The 20,176-nt window shown below is 42.9% G+C and overlaps 2 protein-coding genes across 2 annotated transcripts; both read left to right on the top strand.

Annotated features, from left to right (window-relative positions):
- Positions 1-9,785: 9,785 nt before the first annotated feature.
- On the top strand, positions 9,786-11,429 carry LOC143329227 (uncharacterized). The gene is made up of 3 exons (XM_076745034.1): positions 9,786-9,998; positions 10,632-10,816; positions 10,913-11,429. Exons 1-3 carry the CDS (start codon positions 9,786-9,788, stop codon positions 11,427-11,429), a joined length of 915 nt encoding a protein of 304 aa, XP_076601149.1.
- Positions 11,430-12,320: 891 nt separating this feature from the next.
- pgap6 (post-glycosylphosphatidylinositol attachment to proteins 6) lies at positions 12,321-19,985 on the top strand. Its single transcript, XM_076745773.1, has 13 exons — positions 12,321-12,493; positions 12,849-13,032; positions 13,265-13,466; positions 13,932-14,059; positions 14,164-14,429; positions 14,528-14,871; positions 15,023-15,119; positions 15,626-15,740; positions 16,013-16,155; positions 16,336-16,514; positions 17,633-17,779; positions 17,880-17,996; positions 18,115-19,985. Exons 1-13 carry the CDS (start codon positions 12,430-12,432, stop codon positions 18,436-18,438), a joined length of 2,310 nt encoding a protein of 769 aa, XP_076601888.1. The 5' UTR covers positions 12,321-12,429; the 3' UTR covers positions 18,439-19,985.
- The last annotated feature ends 191 nt before the right edge of the window (positions 19,986-20,176 follow it).

The raw sequence follows: 20,176 nt of genomic DNA, 5'->3' as shown, positions 1-20,176 counted from the left end.
CTTCATCCTCCCTTGTGTCTGGAGAATGTAAACATGAAGAGGGAGGCCGTCACAGCCTTTTCGACAGCTGATACGGAGACAAGGCTACACTGACCAGGAGAGGTAACCTGAAACAGTTTAATGTACACAGCGGGTAAAGTGTGATGGGTGTTTGGGCTGTAATGCCGCAACATTTTGTTGACAGTTTAGCCCAGTGCTGGAGGTTTTCCTGCGCACACTAACATGTCAGCCATCCATCTCAAGGGGGACTTCCCTTGATGTGTTTGCCTTGAAAGTCACACCACAGATGGAGAGCTAACGATCAAAACCATTCCTTCTTTATAGCATCTTGTCTCTTACTGCTGGTGACGGGCCTTAGGATGATGATGTGGGCCAGTCTATTGGTCAGTCACAAATTCTTTATCCCAAAGCACAATAACTCAACCACAAGTTCTGGGAAACAATTACTGCTCTGAACTTTGTTCTGGATATTCATGGTCCTCGTAGCATTGTTCATAAAGACCACTAGGACCTTTTGAATGGCATCACCATTAGGTCAAAGTCAGTCTTGCTCCTCTAACAAAGAGGCTGTAAGAATAGAAAAAGCACCAGCGTTGTTGGTTTTATTCTACCATTACTGTGGGGAGTAATTAAGACCAAAAAGACTTTAGACTTTTTGTATTGTTCTTTATTGTTCTTTATTTGAAATTACAGTCATGTAGCAACCTCCATAAAATCTCTAAACGCACAGCCGAATGTTACATGAAACTCGTTAATGCCATTTCTCACAGAAACCCCAATTCCCTGCACCCCTAAAGACGTGTACCCCACCGAGTCCCAACCTCTCAAACTGATTTCCAGCCCCCGAATCCCAAGGCCATTCCCCCCTCTTATTTCTTTCTCTGCTGAAGAATTTGAACAAATTACCTCCATATGTGTCTGAAGGAGCCCCATGGGAAGGGGGCCAAGAAGAATATACTGCTGACGGAACACAAACATTGACTTCATCAAACATCTCGAACAGCGTGCTCTGATGCTCTCCATATGCTCACCTGGCAACACAGCAACGTCTCTCCACTGAGGCTCTTTATCTTCTTATGCCACATGTTGTTTGGTATGTGTGATGAGGAGGTGGACAGAGGTCGGTCATGCTCTTTGCTATCACTGGTGAGGTAACATGTCAGCATATAGGGGGAGAGTTTGTGTTTCCTCAGCTCTTCAAATGATAAAGTAGCCGAGAGATAAGATTTAAATGTCAGTCTGATGTTTCGTATGTACAATATAATGGAGGCAAACGGCATCCCAGAACCCCTCTGAAGGGCCTCATGTGTTTTCAGCCAGTAACCAGAGAAACAGCAGAGGGGAACCATAAGAAAAATGGAGAAAAGAGGAAAAAACAGGCGCAGAGAGGAAGACGGGCTATAACTTTCCCCGTGTGATTAACTTTCAATCTCAGGTACCACTCTCGTTCTCACTGAAACATGTATTTCCTTTGGCGCCTGGCCACAGGCTTTTGACCCTATCCACTTTCTCTCTCATGTCACTCGGCAGGCGCTCGGCTGTGACCTTTCAGGCAGTGAATACACATCTCTGGAGGCAGATTTCTTACAAAAAACCTTGACGGGCCTTGAAGAGAAAAATCACCCAATCAAGCGTGGCTATTTTTCACACAACCATCAGTGTGTCTCGAGCCGTAGTCTTCCCTCAATGCTGACCTCCAACATTAGGAATGCATGATTCACTGGGGGAGTTAAAGGGTGCACTCCGGTCCCGGCTAGCTATCTCCAGGCTGTGCTATAACAGAGCTACAGGTTGATCCAGAGGAATCCTGTCAGTGGGCTCAGCCTCCTCCCCGGGCGTCTCTAACACCACAGCATGCACTGAGAGAGTGAGGGGGAGAGACCATCAAGGATTTGGCAATAACGGTCTTTCTGAGTAGAAGTGGAGCTATTAAATAGCAGGGGGTTTCACTGTGGAGCATTCCATGTCGATGGACTAGTCAGCTGTTTGACAAGTCGTTTAATGGTGATTAGAGAGTAGAATTAGAAATCCAGCAGTCAACATGACGCTGAAGAGCTGTAGTACAGTGAGACAGCTTGGTCACGTCTAGTACTGTTGTTGTGCAAGACAACGACACTTGACAAGTGACACGTCTTTGAGGGTTGAACACTTGGTTTTGACTGAGCAGATTAAGTTTAAACTTTGATTCTGTGGTCACAGTCTAAATGCTGACTTGACAATGGTAAAAGCACTGGCTGTTGACTCATATTATTATCATGATATCTGAATTATAGAGTGCTGACTAAGCCTTCGATATAAAGGTAATGACTAGCATCAAGTGAAACATGGCATGTGATGGTCTCAGTCTGTTCTATTGGCCAGTGTATTTAAAGCTGCATCAAATGATCAACATTTCTATATTAAAAATTGGTCAAATGACTTTGTGTCAGGTGAAAGGGGTAGCTTACAGTCACAAAACCTATTGAGAATTATCAGCCATTTTGCCTTTTTCCTCATTTCTACAGCACATTTTAGTGTCTTTCAGCCAACTGTTTTGGTTCAGTCTCACAGCAGACAAAGTTAGCAGCTGTTGAAAGTGGAGCTTTTAGCAGCTCGGGGCCAGGTATTTCAATTAGTCAGTGGAAACCAAAACAGAGCTAAAAGGAGAGTGAATATTGGACAGATGGACACAAACAGGACACCAAATGAGTGCTAATGTTGCTCTGTGCTTCAAGATGTGTAAATAGGCATAACTTCTCAGAGACAAGGCTGCTTACAGCTTGTTGCAGTACCCCCAAGTGGCCAATAAACATCAACTAATGATCTTTAAAAAAAGAAGAGGAGTGACAGTGGTAGTGATTCTTAAAATGACATACAGCATTGATTGAAACAGTCACATTTTCTCCCTGTGCTATCAATATCGATTTAGAGCTTAATCAATATTTCTGTTGTACATCAGTGTAACCTGCTTAGTACATTTTGTTAGTAGTAGTGTTGATTACTGCTGATGTCATTTGAGCTCGCTATATGACAGGTACAGTGTAGCTTTTGTGTTTATCAATTGCATATTGGTACTTTCCTTTCCTATCCATATCAATAAGCGCATAGATACTAGAAACACCTCTCAGTTCAGTGCAGTACGATTGATCTGCACAAACGGCGTCCTCCAAAGTAACTACAAATCTGACTCAACACTCTAACACGGGCAACAGTTAACAGTAATTTAACATGAACAGCCCAGAGTCTGGAAACAGGAGGACACAGCTAGCCTTGGCTCTGTCCAAACATAACAAACTCTGTAGTAACATTTAATAACACAGTCCAAAATTTACAGTGTAATTCTGTTGCGAGAATAAGGTACCCATAAAATCGGTACCTCCCGGTACTCAAACATGCAGTGGAAGAAAATAAAACTGTTGGGGACAAGGGAGCAACAACTGGGAGTTTTAGAAGATAGGAGAAATAAATTCTACTCTAAGTATTATTGTAAACACTGAAAACCTGCTGGGTGCGGAATTCAGACACAAAACTGAGGTTTGGGGGAAAACGGCATTGACAACATTAATATTCTGTGGAACTTATACAGTAATTATGGTAGAATGTGTCTCACAGTTATATGATACCAGCATAACACCAGGTGTAGTCTAAATTAAGACGGTACTTTAGGATTCTGATACTTTCCAGGTGTGGGGGCGACACCACTTACATTCATTTTAGCCAAGTGTACCTAATAAACTGGAAACTCTTTATATTCTACTATAAGATGCATTAAACTGTGGAAACCTGTAAGATATTTTTCATATGTACTTAAAGCAAAGCCATGTATAATGACAACTCATTTTAATGTAACATCACACACATTCACAGAGTTTCCAGCATGCGTAGTACGCCATGAAAGGATGGAGATGTCTGATGGTGCAGTCTGTGACATATCCAAAATGTCACAATGTGAACAGAGCAATGTATGTGAGAAACACTGCCTGAGAAACACTTGATCTTTACAGAATTCAATAAAAACACAAGATAAGATATCAAATGTTGTACAGAGAAAACAGTGGGAGATGTCAGATTTTCATCAGGTGCTCCTGAAAGCTCTCACCATGCTTAACCTCTTCCCCTCTGTTCCTTCTGAAGGTCCATATTACAAAAACATTTTGGATCACGTTGTGTAGTGAAGAGCAGAATTGCGAAAGATGCACAATAGACAGTACTGTGACACTTGAAGGTATAAAGATTAAATAAAATCTAACTTCAAATATGCGGTTTTGTGCTTGACGCTATCGCTGCTGGGCAGAGGTGTTAGCGTGCACGCTGACATTAAGATGAACAATATCTACATGAAAACGAGAAATGAGACTGTGCCAAGAAGGACATTAAACCGGAATCACCGGGATTCTTTCATGTGGTGCAATTTGCTGCAATTCTGAGAGACTCTTTTTTTTTCTAAGGAAGGATGGGAAGTAAGGGGTTTAAAAAGCTCTTCTTTTTGGCACAGGGTTCTTTAGCTCCTCCTAACCTGGGGCGATGGAGACGCCAGAGTGATGCCTGGCCGTTCTCCTGGGCTCTGGGAGGAAAATCCTGTTTAATGTCTCCACAATAACATTCCCTGGGGTTATTTATTCAGGAATGTTAATGTGCTTAGAATCTACTGGCCCCTGTGGCCTCTGACACAGGCTCCGCTGGGATTTCCTATCAAGCGTTCGATCAGGCACAGCACAAGCTCTTCAGTGCCGCTGCCATCTGTTTAAACAACAAAGATTGATGCAGCAGGAGTCTATTGATGACCCTGCAGTCAGACAATATGAGATATCTGTTTGTGCAAAAGCTTCCTTTATTGCATGCACACAGTGCACATCTCTGTTTGTGCTTTGCCTCAATTTGACACTGCAACATGCACTTTGGAAGTAGATTAATATTTGCAAGCCTTTCAGTAGAAATTCATGGACTTCTTGGTATGCCTCCCACGCACTGTAAACACTGTGTTTATGCGTTTTCTCAGCTCTAGGATCTGTACTTTATGTCATGTTTTGAATAAAGACAACACAATTACAGGATGTAAATGGGCCTCTCCATACACATGAGATCCATTACTTTTCCACACTCATTTAATCTCTCTGTAGGTTTCAAAATGGAAACAGATGCACAGAGAAGCATGATCGTCTCACTGAAAATTCACGAGCAGTGGGAGTTACTTGCTGTTTCTCTTTTAATCTTAGCATTTTTTACACAAATCTTTAATATGTCAGTCAGATCCTTAAAGGACCAGTGTGAAAGATTTGGTGAGGCGAGGGGTATTCAGCTGGTTGTAATCTGCAGCCTCGCTGCTAGATGCCACTAAATCCGACATACTGAAATTCACTTTCTTGCTGAGAGTTAGTTGGAAAGGTTGAAAGGCTGATACCACTGGGATAGAAACTTTTCTGCTGCTTGGTCAGAGTTTGTCCAGACCAAGACATAGTTTGACATGTTGCATGAGTTGTTTTTACACAAATAAGATACGTGTTAATTAGAAGAAAGCAGAAGAGGTGCTGGTGGATGGATTTTGTTACCTTTGGACAGAGCCAGGCTAGCTGTTTCCCCCTGTTTCCAGTCTTTGTGCTAAGCTAGGTTAGCTGGCTGTTAGAGGTATTTTGTATGCAGATATGAGAGTGGAAACAATCTTCTAGTCTAACTCTTGGCAAGAAAGTGAATAAAAATGTTGTTTCTTGTGTACCCCACATTTGACATGTGAAGAGTTCCACTCATGAGAGCTTATTTTTCTTGGGAAACTTGGACGAGACTTGGAGTGTTTTCTGACCTAATTGTGCTGTAAAGGTCCAGGGGTTCACACCTTCCCTGACTGGCTTTGCTTGCATGTGAGAGTTTAAAACAGAGCATGTGAACCCGGAGGATTTCCTGGCCCAGTGGCCTCAGTTGTTATGCTCCTTTTTCTGACCCTTGACTCAATGCATGTAAACACACACGCTACCCTCCAGGATTATTCACTGGGGAATTAGGCCACAGCACGAGGATTGCTAAAATATCTAGTCCTTTTCCCCCGTTCACATGATCTCTGACTAAGCGACTTCAGGATAAATTCAGTTTCATGTTCATTCCTCTGCTCTTCACATTTCAGGTGGTTTGGCAATAATAAAAAAAACCCCTCCCCTAATAAACCCCACATCCTCTTTATGATTCATGGTAAATCACACTTAATTGCACTCACAGATGCTATAAAATCTTATCTGCTCATAATGCTGGCCTTTCAGTGACATCTACACTTTAACCATTTTTTTAATGTTAGCGTAAGTTTATGATTTCCCTAAAACTGGAAGTCAGAGGCCCTGACTCGTAAAAAACATAATTCATTCTGTGTGTAACATTTTTATGATTACCCTGTACCTCATGTAACGCTGACCTCTGGGTCACTCTGAGCTGCCCTGAAAACGCTTGCTTATGTGTGGGTAATATTTTACAGCCTCCCCCTGGGGTTGCAGTAACCTGTGTTTTCACCCACTCGTGATTCCAACTTCCCGCTTGTTTTTCACTGTAAGAAATTACAAGAATGTTGTGTCAAGTATGACAAATTTGCTCTCAGTATTCTGCTTCCCTCTGATGAAATCATGGAACGTGTTCCCAGCAAGCGGGCATATTTGTCAAGAAATTTGGACAATTAATGGCCGAGACTCGCCTACTAAATTACAGAAAACATATTTTTTATGATTCCTAAGTAGATGAGATGACCTCAGGGTGTTGACTTAGGCTCAGTTTTCAGGGTTGCTGTGGGTTTGACAGCCTCGTCGGTGCAACTTGATCCGCACTCTTGAGAAAACAGACCTAATGAATGTGTTCCCAGAGGTGGTGCGATCAGGTTTGATTGTTCAACCTCTCAGCATCAAATGCCTGATGTTGAATATCTGCTGCCATCTACAGGCCTTTTATTTTATTCTAAATAGTTGAATCTAGTGGGCAGATTCTTTAAAGAAGATGCATATTATGACCAAAAGTCATAAAGCTGAGCAGATTTCCCATCTGTCACAAAGACCTTCATGCTGCAGCACACAGATAATGTGGAGGGTGCATTAATGCTGTTTTTTGTGTCCATTAGACATTAAAGGCAAATCAATTTAAAGCTTTTGAATCAACATTATTGGCTGCTGTAACATTACAGTGACAGGTTCTGTTTATGCGTACAAACATTTATTATTATGTTGTGTGTATGCCTTTGCTTCTAGGCTTTAGTGGATGATTGATGCATGACCATTTCCGGTTGCATATTAACAACAACAGCAACATACAGATACAGTTTGCATGTGGGCAATAAGCCACAACAGTAACAAATAAGATCATTTCTGAAATGAACAAATATACATATTTCAACAAAAATCCTACCTCACGTGCTCTTCACCTGCACTGCCCACCATGACCTCAGTGTTATACTGGTTTCCACAGACCAGCTCCAGTAAAATCGACCATGGGATTCTGTTGCACTGCTGAGATTTAAGAGTAAGGTTGACTGAAATTTATGAGCATTTAAACTGCAGAGCAACCCAAGAGAGGTAAGACTATAGGCCTGTAAAATGTCATGTTTTAAATCACACATGTGTGAGATCGTGAGTCATTCTTTAAAACATGGCTCTACCCACTCGTTACAGGTTTGTACTTTGCATTTTTGTGGTTATATCTTATTGTCTCTTGTTTGCAGTGTTGAGTTTTCATAGTTGTGTTAGTTGTGGTACTTTTGCTGCTGTCTCATTATAATTAAATGCTGTTTTTACAAACCTGAAAAATAGATTTGTTTCACCCCAGATCTTTTAACCTGTACAATGGTTTTGATATCTGTGTGTTTGTGTGTGTGACAGATACATTTACTTCCTCAGACAGAGCTACTAACTTCTCCACAGTGTGTGATGGATGCAGAGGTGTTTGGCTCCCTCTAACAGCAGCCAGTGGTAAAACCCGCCTGAAAGTTTTCTCCCTCAGTCACAGAGTTGCCTCCCATGGTCTTAAAAACAGCCTTTTCTTCTCACCTTAGTTTTCTGAAAGCTGGTGAAGCATCATAAACTTACTTTTTAGTGACTTCACCTTTTCTCGGGCTGCAGCGAAGCACTTAATACCCCAAAACTGACCTTAACCTCAATCATGAGGACGCAGGAAGCTCCCATTACTGCTGCCCTGATTTTGAAAGTCATTCACATGGGGCAATATGACAGATGAATAAAAATAAACCATCTATTTGAGTGGGTAGAGCAGATGTTAGTGTCCTCACTGCTTATTTGGCCTGTCCGTGTGTCTAAAAGTGGGCTGTGCAACAGTACAGATCAGTCCCTCAGAAAGTATTAAGCACTTCCATGCTGCACAGTACAAATTAAACATATCATGACACAAAAAAGTCTCAAAAGTGATTTGTATATGGCAGTAAAATTAATTTACTAACAATATGGAGACTGCATACTTATGTATAGAATTGTGTTGGTTTTTGCAATGGTGGTGTCACGTCTAATGGAATTTTAATCTATAAATGATATGAGGCATATTTACATGTAATTTCAAATGTTGTATGTTTTTATCCAGCATTAAGAAAACACACTTCATTAGCCTGCTGGTATGGCTAATGACAGCTAGCCATGTCATTAGCCAAGATGCTGAAATAAATGTCCTTTAGCGTTGAAAGTGATAGAAGTTATGTTGGGGCTTCAGCATAACTTACCCTGCTGTTTGGTGACCCACCAACTTTGATACAGTGAACAAGAAATTTTCAATTGACCATTAACATTAGTTAGAAGGTTAGCTAACTAATTTGGCTAAAGTTAGCTATAGCTACCTTAAGTTGCATTTAAGTGACATACAAGAGCATAATTCAGTTCATACAGACACAATGTTTAAATGCTCATATCAGGCACAGATGGAGCAAGAGAAGAAAAACCTGGGTTGTTTTGTGAGTGCACAGGGGGCATCAGCATCATTTTTTAAATAAAAAGTCAGTCTAGTTGGTTGTGTCCACTACAGTTACAGATCATTTGACAGCCTATGTCATGTGGACAGGTGTTTGACATGCTGTCTCCAAGGTCCCATCTGTGTAATATTTGTCCTCATAAGGAGCAGGTAGAGATTTATCACCACTGTGAATCATTAGCTGTGCATATCTCCAAACTTACATTACATCTTATGAGTGTTCTGGCTTTCCTTACATTCTGATGTGACACTTTTTATATGATTGGCATGACATGATAAGATCCAAGTCATAAATGAGCTCTTTGAACTAGTAATCTGGGTGTGATTCTTGTTTGCTTTTCACGTGACCGAATCAAGTTTATTTTTATTAGGCTAATGGTTTGAGCAACAAAAAAAAAACTGTCTGATTAGACTCTGATCACAGTCATATCACAGATCAGCCGCTCGGTGCGCACACGCTGAACCTCTCCATGTGACCGCCGGTGTAAAACTCCACCTGTTGATTGAGGACTACACAAAGGGCACCTCCACCCTCCAGCAGCACGTTCTGGGCTGCACAGCAGCGACACCCCTGCAGTGTGAATGGTGACAGCGGTCAGCAGGACGGGGGAGTTGTGCGTTGACACTTCCAGCGTTTTCATGGCCAGTTCTGCGCTTCTTTGACAGGTTTGTCAGTCGTGGTCATGGTTTATTGTGGAGCGTTCAGGAATATAACCTGTGTTGTCAGTCAACAGGTGTGTGGGACATTTATGGGTGTGTGATTTTTCCCTGCTGCTGGGGGTCTGACGTCTCACTGGAGGCTGAAGAGTTGAAGCGACTTTACGCGCGAGCGTCTCTGATCTGACACCTGAACGTGATTACTGCGCAGTGGGATGGAAGAGGAAATCAGCAACGACTCCTTTCCAGATCTAAAAGAACTGGAAAATAAGGTTGGCAGGAAAACACCTGAAAGTCTCCTGGTTTGGATGAGGGATGCTGCGGACTGCGAAGATGGTTGGAGGTCTGATGTGGTCGACAGGGGAGACCGCAGCTCTGCCTCCAGCGACAGCTTCTCTGACAAAATCAGCAACTTGAAACAAGAGATGGTAAAGATCCCCATTGTGTTCAGTGATTTCACCATATAATAGATACTGTGTGTTTGAAATGTACAGACCCCCTCTGTTTTGGAGTGACTTTATACTGTTGGAGTGCGCGGTGCGCCTGCATACCTGCGCATCTTTTCATATTTGGGTAATGCCACAACTTGTGCAACCTGTTTCAGCAATCACTGCTCTGTTTATTCTAATGACATGTCTTCATTTGACCTGCAGAAATGTCAACATCACTGAGTTCTGTTCTGGTCCACTTCACCACTCATGTTAATGTCTGCTGACAGACATTGTCACCTGTCTCTCCACCGCACCCCTCACCTGGCGTCTCTTTCATTCTACTCCCGTCATTTAACATATTCTACTCAGTTGTTGGTTAAACACTCCTCCCTCATTCTTCTTCTGTCATTTTACTCTTTTCTTCCGCTTCATGCACTTTAGTCAAATGAGCACACGAGCAGGGGCCTCACTGCTCAGGCAGAATGAGTTCTGTCCGGGGCCCCTGAGAGAGGTTAAATGCTACAGTGAACACACAGGCCTCTCTCAGCTCTTCTGTATGCAGAACACACCAGTTCCCTTATTTAAACCTGCACCATGTTTATCCACCCTAACTCCACACTATTCTTGCAGAGGTGGCTGCGTTCTGCTGACGTGAGGATTCTTCGCCAGCTGGTGGCTGTGCACGAGGGGATCGAGGCCATGCGTTGGCTGATGGAGGAGCGGGATGCCTTAGCCAGCCATGGCAGCAGCTTGACAGGCAGCCTGAGCAGCCTACTGACTGTGGAGGAGCATGGGCCCTACATGTCCCCCTGCAGGTACAGCACAGTGTCTAGTTAGCAGCTGCACAGTAACTGGCTCTTTTTTTTTACATACAAACTAATATTAGATTATATGTCTGAAATATCCCACAGAGAAAGCTTGAGTCCCACTCAGGATTTGAGTGAAACCGCTGGTGAGGAATCAGAAGATCACCCACCACTCACTGACCACAACATCCTGAGCCCTGAGTCAACCGAAGCAAGTCCTCCTAGTCTTTCCACCTCCATGCTTGAAGGCAGGCATGGTCAGGCATCATCTAGTCCTGCCAAGGGTTTGGTTATTGCCAATTTGCCAATGTCACACTCACGGCACTCAGATGTAGCTCCATTACAACGCATCAAATCCAGTCCTGACACCATCAGGAAAGCTCTGCTCAGATCAAACAGGGCAAGAAGAGAGGTGAAAGTGGATAATGGTAGTTTTGCCCTCACTAAACAGCCAGAGGAGACACAGACAGAGACAGAGGTCCAAACTCAGGAGAGTTTCAGAGCCTCCCAGAACAATTTGATGGAAAAGGATGAGAGTGCACCCAATATAGAGTCAAATCTGCTAGGATATGATGCTCAGTGGTGCTGGGTGGAGTCACAGGATGATGTGACATTTCTATGATCTTCTATAAGCACAATTTAAATGTATGGTCTTTGGTTTGAAGCTGTTCCCCTCAACAGTTAACGGCCAGTAATGCAGTGGGATTTAATATGCACTTTGACACTTATGAATGAATGATGCTTAAAGATGAATGCATCACTGTCTCAGTTTCACTCCTCACTCTGTTATTGCTTCTGGTCAGGATGTATACTATTTGATCATGTCTTCCCCTTATGTCCTTGTCTGATATTTTTTTTTTTAACACACTGGGGACTTGAATTATAGAGATGCTGATCATAAACTTCAGTTTGTTTTTTCATTTGATTGCACTGAATTTCATTTGTTTGTCTCATTGTGTTTATAAGACAAGAATGGTCATATGCTCATTTCTCATATGTTGTCTGGTCTCCATGGAATCTCTCACAATTGTGGATATAGTGAAGCAGTAATCATGTGAGGATTTTAAAGATGATGCCATATTTCTCCTGAAATTGTTCTGCAACAATGAGCCAAATATTCTTGTTGGTAATAAACAAGACCAAAAAAAAAACAAAAACAAAAACAAAAAAACCTCTTTATTTCTGTCTCTCAACCCAAACAGCGGAGATGTATGAGTGTGCTGAATGACTGTGTGTATGTGTGAAGGTAACATGTCCTTTAACACAAGTGAAAAATGATAAGTCCATATAAAGGCTACTACATAGTAAAAATTAAGGCATTTTATGGTAGAATTAGCAGACACAAAAAGTTGTTTATGCCACTGAAATGCTATTTGCACGGGATCTCTTTGAAAATGACACTAATTATGAATGATACTCCAATTTGTTGCCTATAGGCGTGTATGAAGTTTAATGTTTCCGACAGACCCCAAAGGCAGCACCCGACGTCTTTCGTAACGTCACGTATTTACATAGAAACCAGGAAGTGTACAGGTAGAATGAGCTCTTCGTAGCGATAGATTAGTGTGACATTACAGGTGGATAAAGGACGATGTAATGGTTCAGATACTCGCAAAGGAAACATGGAATTTTGTTTACTACGTGGTCTCCTTTTGGTCGCCCTGACGCCTTGGACATTAGGAGACGGTAAGTGTTTTCAGCTAAAGGGTCGAAGTCAGTGGAAACTGGTGTTAGCATGTTTGCTATCTCGACTTGCTAGTTTACCTGAACCCTCTTACAAATGCAACATGGATATCAACTTATAAAAAGTAAAGGAAACACATAAATTATTTCTACGTTGACATATAGAGACACAAAACATTAAATAAATGTCATCTAAGTCCTTCCTGTTTACAGTCGTTTCAGGTTAACTCTGGATACATACCTCACTGAGAGCGGTCTTTTTTGTATCCTATGTCCGCTATAAGAGTCTAAATTTACACCACTCAGCAGGAAAACTGTGTTTGTGCACTTTCATACAGTGAAATCTTGTGCTCCACAGATGGACAGGTGACGTTTGTATCAGAGCTCTCATCCAAACCAGCTCAGAAGTTGTCGAAGTACAGTTGGTTTGGCAACGCGAGGCTGCAGAGGTTTCACATACCAGAGGAAACTGCTGTCGCTCGCTGGCTGTTCTCTGTCACCAAAGGCCACAGCTTCCACTGCGGACAGCACAACGTCACCATGTAAGATGTGTGAAGTTCTTCATCATGAAACGTCCCTGCTAGTTGTGGTGGAAATGATCTTATTTCCTATGAGAATCCTTTCCTTAAAAGATGATGGGACAAACTTAAACCTAAGGCACAAAGTTCATCATTTCAGGTCGCACATAGAGTAAAATGATGGTTATATGGTGAATTAAAATATCAGTCTCTTCTACCCATGTTACCATGTAACCAGTTTCTCTCTCTCCTGTAGTCACATTCGATGGGGTGCCCCTCCAGTCATAAACCCCATAGGGTCGGTGTTTCCCAATGCAACGCTATGGAGCCCCAGTCTGTCTCTGATCCTACCGGTGACCTCACACAGCTCTACAACCTTAAACCTCTCCAATCCCGCTCCTGGTGATTGGTACATTGCTGCCCACTTGCCTGAAGATGATGGGCGCATAGAGCAGAAGGTTTGTCTCGACCTGGGTGCAGGACTTGTTTGTCACTCTCTGTTCCTGTTGTTTTTCTAAGATGTTTTTTCCTGGTCTCACTTCTTGACTGTTGAAAGGCCAACAAAGCGTTAATCTTCCAATCATGTCTTAAACCTCAACCTGTTCATCCACAGCAGGGTGTAGGTGGATTGCTTCTTATGTAAAGTAGCTGAGCTACATTCTTCTGCTTCTTTCTCTTCGCCTCTGTTCTTATTGCATATTTGCTGTTGGAAGTGCAGCCTTATTTACCAATGGCTGGCCTTTAAAGAACATTTCCGCTTACATTTTGTTGTTACATCTCTCCACTTTTTTATTAGTTTTCCAGTCACCTGTGAAAGACTTTGAATTTGCTGTATTTAAGGTGCCAGGCAAGGTTTGATTAATTGAGAAGAATTATGCACCAGTATATACACTTATATTGCATTTTTCATCTTTATCTGTTAGGGCTTCCCATCCTGCTCCTACTTCTTCCAGCCACAGCTGTCAATCCGGAGAGCAGTGGACATACCCACTTTACAGCAGGGTACATTCCTCCAACAGACCGCCGCCCCTGACAGACCTGCACGCCTTAAGTAAGAAGAGTCTGTCTTTTGTTTGCTGTCGTCTCATCCTTTGCTCTGTTGTGTATTTTTCTTTCTCCATAGAAGCACATCTAATGTATTTGTGTCTGTCTTAGGTTGTATGTTCCAGAGTTTGCCTCTTCTCTCTCCGTGTCTGTGGCTGACTGTTCGTCAGGGGAGGGAGTAGACAGTGGAAACTGTTCACTGGTCCTCAGGCTCGGCTCTGTCAGTCTGCAGCATGGCCCAGTAACAGTGAACTGCTCAGGGATTGGCTGCTCTGCAGCTCTCTCTAATCCACCTTGGGACACCTGGTTACGAGTTGTCGTGGAGAGCGGCCAAGACAACCGTACCGTCACCTTTAGTATCGTCTCAAACTACTCAGGTGAACACAGAAACATGGCCACATAAGTTTCACACACTGCGTCACTGTTCTACCTGTGAGTGTGTCATTTTTTTCTAATCTGCGTTTGTCTGCCTCAGTGGGATGCAAGCCAAAAAGTGTAGGCCTTACAGCGGATGATGACACCAGCAAGCTCCGTGGCAACAGCAGCTATACCAACTCAACATCAGCGGACAACAGCTCAGTGGTTACAGACGTGGCCGCGATTAGCAACAAATCAGCATCACCACTGTCAGCGTTGGCGTCGGCGTGTGTGTGGAGCATCCCTGTGCTGTTCGAGGAGGTGGATGTTCTGTCGCTCCGATTCACTCCCGTCAATGGCCCCAACGTCAGCGTTACACACACACACGCCACTCTGCTCACCTACCCCCTGCACACACAAGCCACTGGTGGTACACTCAACCTACAGCTCACACTCAACACTGTGAGTACCACCAAGTTACCACACACACACACCCACACACACACACACCGATACAGTATCTGATGAAGCATGTTAGATTTGATTTCTCTTCACTCAGAGTTGTGCATTTGTGCTGCTTTACTTTGATACATGTGTGTTTGTGTGTGTGCAGACTAATGTAACCCTGGGGAACAGCAGCAGTGTGGTGGCCTGTCTCTCTCCCTGGGCTCCGGTCCTCGAACTCAACCGCTCTCAACCTTGTCGCACAGGTAGCACAGCCAAATGGAATGATTTATCCACACCGACACGGGGGAATGGATGCATTAAGCACCTGCTGTAGCTTAATTAATCAGACAACATCAAGACAGAATATCAAAAACATGTGGATGTAGAAATAAGTGTGAAAAAAGTTCTCTTGCTGGCGGATTACACCAGCTCAGGTTCATGGAATAAGACCGAGAGGCTTTCACAGGTGTTTCCGTGCCCTCTGCCAAGTGCATGCTGGGATAGGTTCCAACTGCACTATGACACGTGGATTTTTAAACAGCTATGAGGAAATAGGTGTTGTTTTGGAGTAGTAAGGACTAAAGATAACAAAAACATTATAATTGATATATACAAACAAATGAAACTTGATATTTCCTGCTCTTACATCAGACGCATAATGATCAGATCTTGATCAGACACTGACTACCAGCGATACACAACCAAGCAGGAAATGTGACTTTGCTTCGTGAAAATAAAATTTGGAGCCACTTCTTGTGTGTGTCAACAGCTTTGTTTGGAGGATATGGTGTTCGTGTGAATGCCAGTGTCCCTAAAGCTGTGGTCAGGCTGCCTTTCCCTCAGTCAACAACATGGTACCTCACCTTGCAGCTCACGTGTAACAGGTAATAATGAAACGCTGCAGTACGTTACACATTTATGTACACTTTATTTAGCATTATTGGAAGCACTGTTCTATGTTTGTCTGTATGAATTTGAGTTGATCTGTGTTTTAAAGACTGCTTTGGGTCTGGGAGTTGCTAAAGGACGCGGAGATGAAGTGCAAAATTGTGATGTAGAGGTCTCAGCGTGTTTCAGCGTGAGATTTTTGAATTTCATCTGTCTTGTTCATTGTTTTGTGTTTTTTAATAGTTAAATGTGTGTGTTCTTCTTGCAGCAGTGACTGTGGTAATACATCATTAGTGTCAGTGGTCCCAGAGGTGTTTATCAGTGCCTGTGTGGAGGACTGTGGAACATACGGTGAATGTAGACTTCTGAGATCCTACACCTACCTGTACGCTGCCTGCGTCTGCAAGGCTGGTACGAGACTCACACACACACATACACACACACACACACAAAGAGGTAGTTAAGTTTTCTCTTAACTCACTCCCACCTACTTTTTACTTGGGCTGAAATAGTTGTCATCACTGTGTCATTTATTGATGAATGAATGAATCAGTTCATTTGGTTTCATTGCACGTGTGTGTGCGCACGCAGGCTGGAGCGGTTGGGGCTGCACCGATGATTCGACAGCTCAGTCGTACCGCCGCCAGTTGCTGGCGACTCTACTGCTCACGCTCAGTAACCTGTCCTTCCTGCCGGCCATCTTGGTGGCCATCAAACGCTGCTACATCACTGAGGCCTCTGTCTACCTCTTCACAATGTTCTTCTCCACGGTAACACACACACACACACACACAAATCACACATACACTGCCGTGTTTCAAGAGTATTGTTCATATTCTTTTGGACTGATGGTAAAATGTTGTGTAAAAGGGAAGTTCAGGAAATCAAAGCCAGGCTCTCTTCCGTGTTTACAATAGCCATGTTTCCCACTAAAGAACGGTTTACTCCTTTCCTATTACCATTAGACATTTTTACCTTTCAGTTGTTTTTCTGGTGTGTCACATTCAACATCACACGCGCCAACGTCCATGACATCATCACACCAAAAATGAGCGTGTCAACCTGGGTGTCATGTTTCCATCACTGTCGATCGGGGCTGGAGCTGATAAATAGCCATGACTACTGCAGAGTCATTTGACCCAGGAATGAATGGCGGCTGTACCCTTTCCCACTGAAGACAAAAGCCAGATGTTAGTGGGTGTTGGTGGGTGTTTTTGTCCAGTGTGAAAGAGGCTTTAGATGGGAACAGGACTATTGTTTGAACGCTTGAGAGCTCAAGCCGAGCAAGTGTTTGCTTGGGTCAGCACACTTTGAATGAGCCCAGGTGACCTTTAGAAAAAACACTGATGCTCCTCTCAAGACTGTGAAGGCTGCCAGCCACAGATTTTTAAGGCACATTGTACTTTTTTGCAAATACAAAGTTTTTATGACTAATTTTAGCACAATATCATGTCAATTATGGAATAGGAATGCAAAAATAAAGATTTTTGATTGGCTTATAATGAATTTAAGATACTATTAAACAATTGATCATATCTATCAAGGATGCAATGAACTATTTACTCACTTTATCAGGACACTACAGACTTTATCTTGTACTTTTACTACCAGGCGTAGTCTTAAAAATGCTGACTAATATCTGTTTAGTATGTATTACTGTTAATAGAGTTGTTAGGAATAGCCGTGATGTAAGATATCCTCCCTTAAAGATATTGATTAACCCAGACCAGATTACACACGAATGTCAAGCATCTTTACCACCCAGGATAATTCATTACATGTCTGTAACAAGTAGAAATGAGAAAAGCCGGACTTATCCATTCTCCTGACTGCAGGGGTGGACAGTTTTGTAGCATTACACCTTTTTTTCCTTCTCTTCTTATTGTAGTTCTACCATGCATGTGACCAGCCTGGCATAGCTGTGCTGTGTATAATGGACTACGATACCCTCCAATACTGCGACTTCCTGGGGTCAGTCTGTTCCATCTGGGTCACCATTCTGTGCATGGCTCGCATCAAAGACGTGTTCAAATACGTAAGATGCTGACTGCTGCCTCTATTTCTATCATACTACGATCACACTTCACCGAGGATTGATATGATGCTTAATATTGTCTTCTTCTTCACACCTGTAGACTCTGTTCATGCTCGGGGCTCTGCTCATAGCCATGTCAATGCAGCTGGACCGCAAAGGTCTGTGGAACCTGCTGGGCCCCGTCCTCTGTGCCATGCTGTTCATGGTCACTGCCTGGGTGAGACATACATCATGATACTACAGTACACGATACTGATTTCCTCGCTGATGAAAATCTAGGCAGTCACATTTGATGTAGCTGCGGTTTGCTGAATCCAGCCGTCTGTTATTTGCAGGTGTACCGAGGGGTGCGGCGACGACATTGTTACCCGCCCTCTTGGAAGCGCTGGGCCTTCTACCTGATCCCCGGGGCAATGTGCGCCCTGATCGGCGTGTGTCTGTACATTTTTGCCGAGACAGAGGACAATTACTACTACACGCACTCGCTGTGGCACATCCTGGTGGCCAGCTGCGTGGTGTTCCTGCTGCCGCCCAAGGAGAAGAACAGGGAAGGGTCGGGCTGGAGCAGGGGCTGGAGCTGGAACTGGAGCTGGAGACCCCGGGTTTGCGGGTACACGCTCTGTCAGAGCAGCAAGGACGAACTCTACACCGTCACATAGACGGAGCAGAGATGCTGGAAGGGGGTAAAGCGACGAGGCATTGATTGTTCTCCACAAACACCACAAACATTCACATGAGGTAAAGAGACATGCACGAGCACAAGGTGTCTGCTTGTTTCTTCATGTCTTGAATTTAAAATCCAATTGAAACCTATATTCTCATAGGTGTAACACACACACACACACACACCATTTTACCCTGCTGAAACCTCAAAGGTGGACCACTGCACCAGCTTAGGTGTGACTTTAAAAAACACACCACCACACACACCTGATCTGTGACCTCATGACCAGGAGTTTGTACATATTGTGTATGTACGTATTTTACTAGGCTAGGACATAAATGTTTGGAATATTTATAAGGAATAGCACTTTCTGGAACTCTTTTAAATCTTTCATCATTGAGTCTGCTATACAATATTTATAGCTGATGTAAACACTCCTCGTCCTCGTGTCCTCTCGTATATTAATTTTTTCCAGATGTGCTCGATTTCTATCTGCCAACTAGTTTTAACAACCTTCAAAATAGTTTGACGAAACAATAAGAAGCCTGAACTTTCAATCATGTAACGCGGTCCTCATCAGAAGAGGAGATTAGCTTATGAACTTCAACGCGTGTCATCGCAGAACACAAAAGCAGAGTACTCAAAAACGCCTGAGAGAAATCATTTAAAACTAACTGCACTTTATGTTTTCACATCATGTCAGCTTCTGTGTTTCTGTGCAACACATTCTCAGCCAGCAGCCAACTTTAATTCAGGGGCTTGGACGAATGAAAGCGTAGTAGTTTGGGATGCGGGTGCCTCTTTATTCCTTTAAAAAAAAAATCCACATAAATACTGTACATGACGCGTTCAGGTACAGATATATATGCAGCCTGTACTGATGGATAACTCAGTGTCCTTCCTTTTCTTTTCTCGTCTCTGCTGTCTTTCTCCCACTCTAAAACCTTACCAGCTAACATTCATTCTGAAGCACTTTTATGATTAAAAAGCTGATTCCACTATGTAATGTACATAGCCCATATGTGTATGAATGGGCACTTTATGAATGTACAGTATATTCAAATGACTGTCCGGTGCCTCCTCTTGTCTGTGTCTTTCTGTGAATGCACTGTATGACTGTGTGTGTGGACGTTTTGTCTCCTGCACCAGTAAAGCTACAGAACACTTTCCATGCTTTCTTCAATGTAAGGCATAGGGTTTATGAGTTTGATGTCTGTGTCGAAGCGTTCCTTACCCTGACCATTTTCTCATTGTGATTTTGCACACAGGTTCAAATTGAACGTTTCGGTCACTCTTGTGTCGCCTTCCTTTCATTGTTTTGTTTTGTTTTGTTTTTTTTCATGAGGATGTGAATCATTTTGTATGGGTATGAACAGGCATTGTACCACAACAACATACTGTAGCTGTCATTGCCTGTGTGGATGAAGGAATATAATGTTTCATATAGAACAGGATTTTACTTCCTTGCACTGGACAGCTACCTTTCAATCTGTTAAAAAAAAACAGCATTTAGCCCACCAAAAATAAATCTGTTGTATAAAGAGAAATGTTTCATGATTTTTTTTTTTGTATTGCTTTTTATCTGGTGCTGTTTTCCTGTCCTCAGGCACTCACACACACACTCTCTCACACACCAGCAGAGGATGGGGATGGACGGAAGCGGATTACCATAATCCTCAGAAATATAGAAGGTGCTTGTTTGGAGTGTTGAAATACACATTCCACTCTGTGTG

This window comes from Chaetodon auriga, chromosome 12 (genome assembly GCF_051107435.1).
Source record: "Chaetodon auriga isolate fChaAug3 chromosome 12, fChaAug3.hap1, whole genome shotgun sequence".
In the NCBI taxonomy this organism is placed as follows: domain Eukaryota; kingdom Metazoa; phylum Chordata; class Actinopteri; order Chaetodontiformes; family Chaetodontidae; genus Chaetodon; species Chaetodon auriga.
The sequence above is the reverse complement of the archived record's forward strand: the minus strand, read 5'-3'. Positions and strand labels throughout refer to the sequence as shown.

What these genes read in the sequence shown, in the direction of transcription:
- LOC143329227 (XM_076745034.1), top strand. Translation starts at nt 9,786, where the DNA reads ATGGAAGAGGAAATCAGCAACGACTCCTTTCCAGATCTAAAAGAACTG. An exon ending in GCAACTTGAAACAAGAGATG is followed by an intron (nt 9,999 to 10,631) that starts GTAAAGATCCCC and finishes CTATTCTTGCAG; the next exon opens with AGGTGGCTGCGTTCTGCTGA. An exon ending in CCCTACATGTCCCCCTGCAG is followed by an intron (nt 10,817 to 10,912) that starts GTACAGCACAGT and finishes AATATCCCACAG; the next exon opens with AGAAAGCTTGAGTCCCACTC.
- pgap6 (XM_076745773.1), top strand. Translation starts at nt 12,430, where the DNA reads ATGGAATTTTGTTTACTACGTGGTCTCCTTTTGGTCGCCCTGACGCCT. An exon ending in GCCTTGGACATTAGGAGACG is followed by an intron (nt 12,494 to 12,848) that starts GTAAGTGTTTTC and finishes TGTGCTCCACAG; the next exon opens with ATGGACAGGTGACGTTTGTA. An exon ending in TGCCTGCGTCTGCAAGGCTG is followed by an intron (nt 16,156 to 16,335) that starts GTACGAGACTCA and finishes GTGCGCACGCAG; the next exon opens with GCTGGAGCGGTTGGGGCTGC.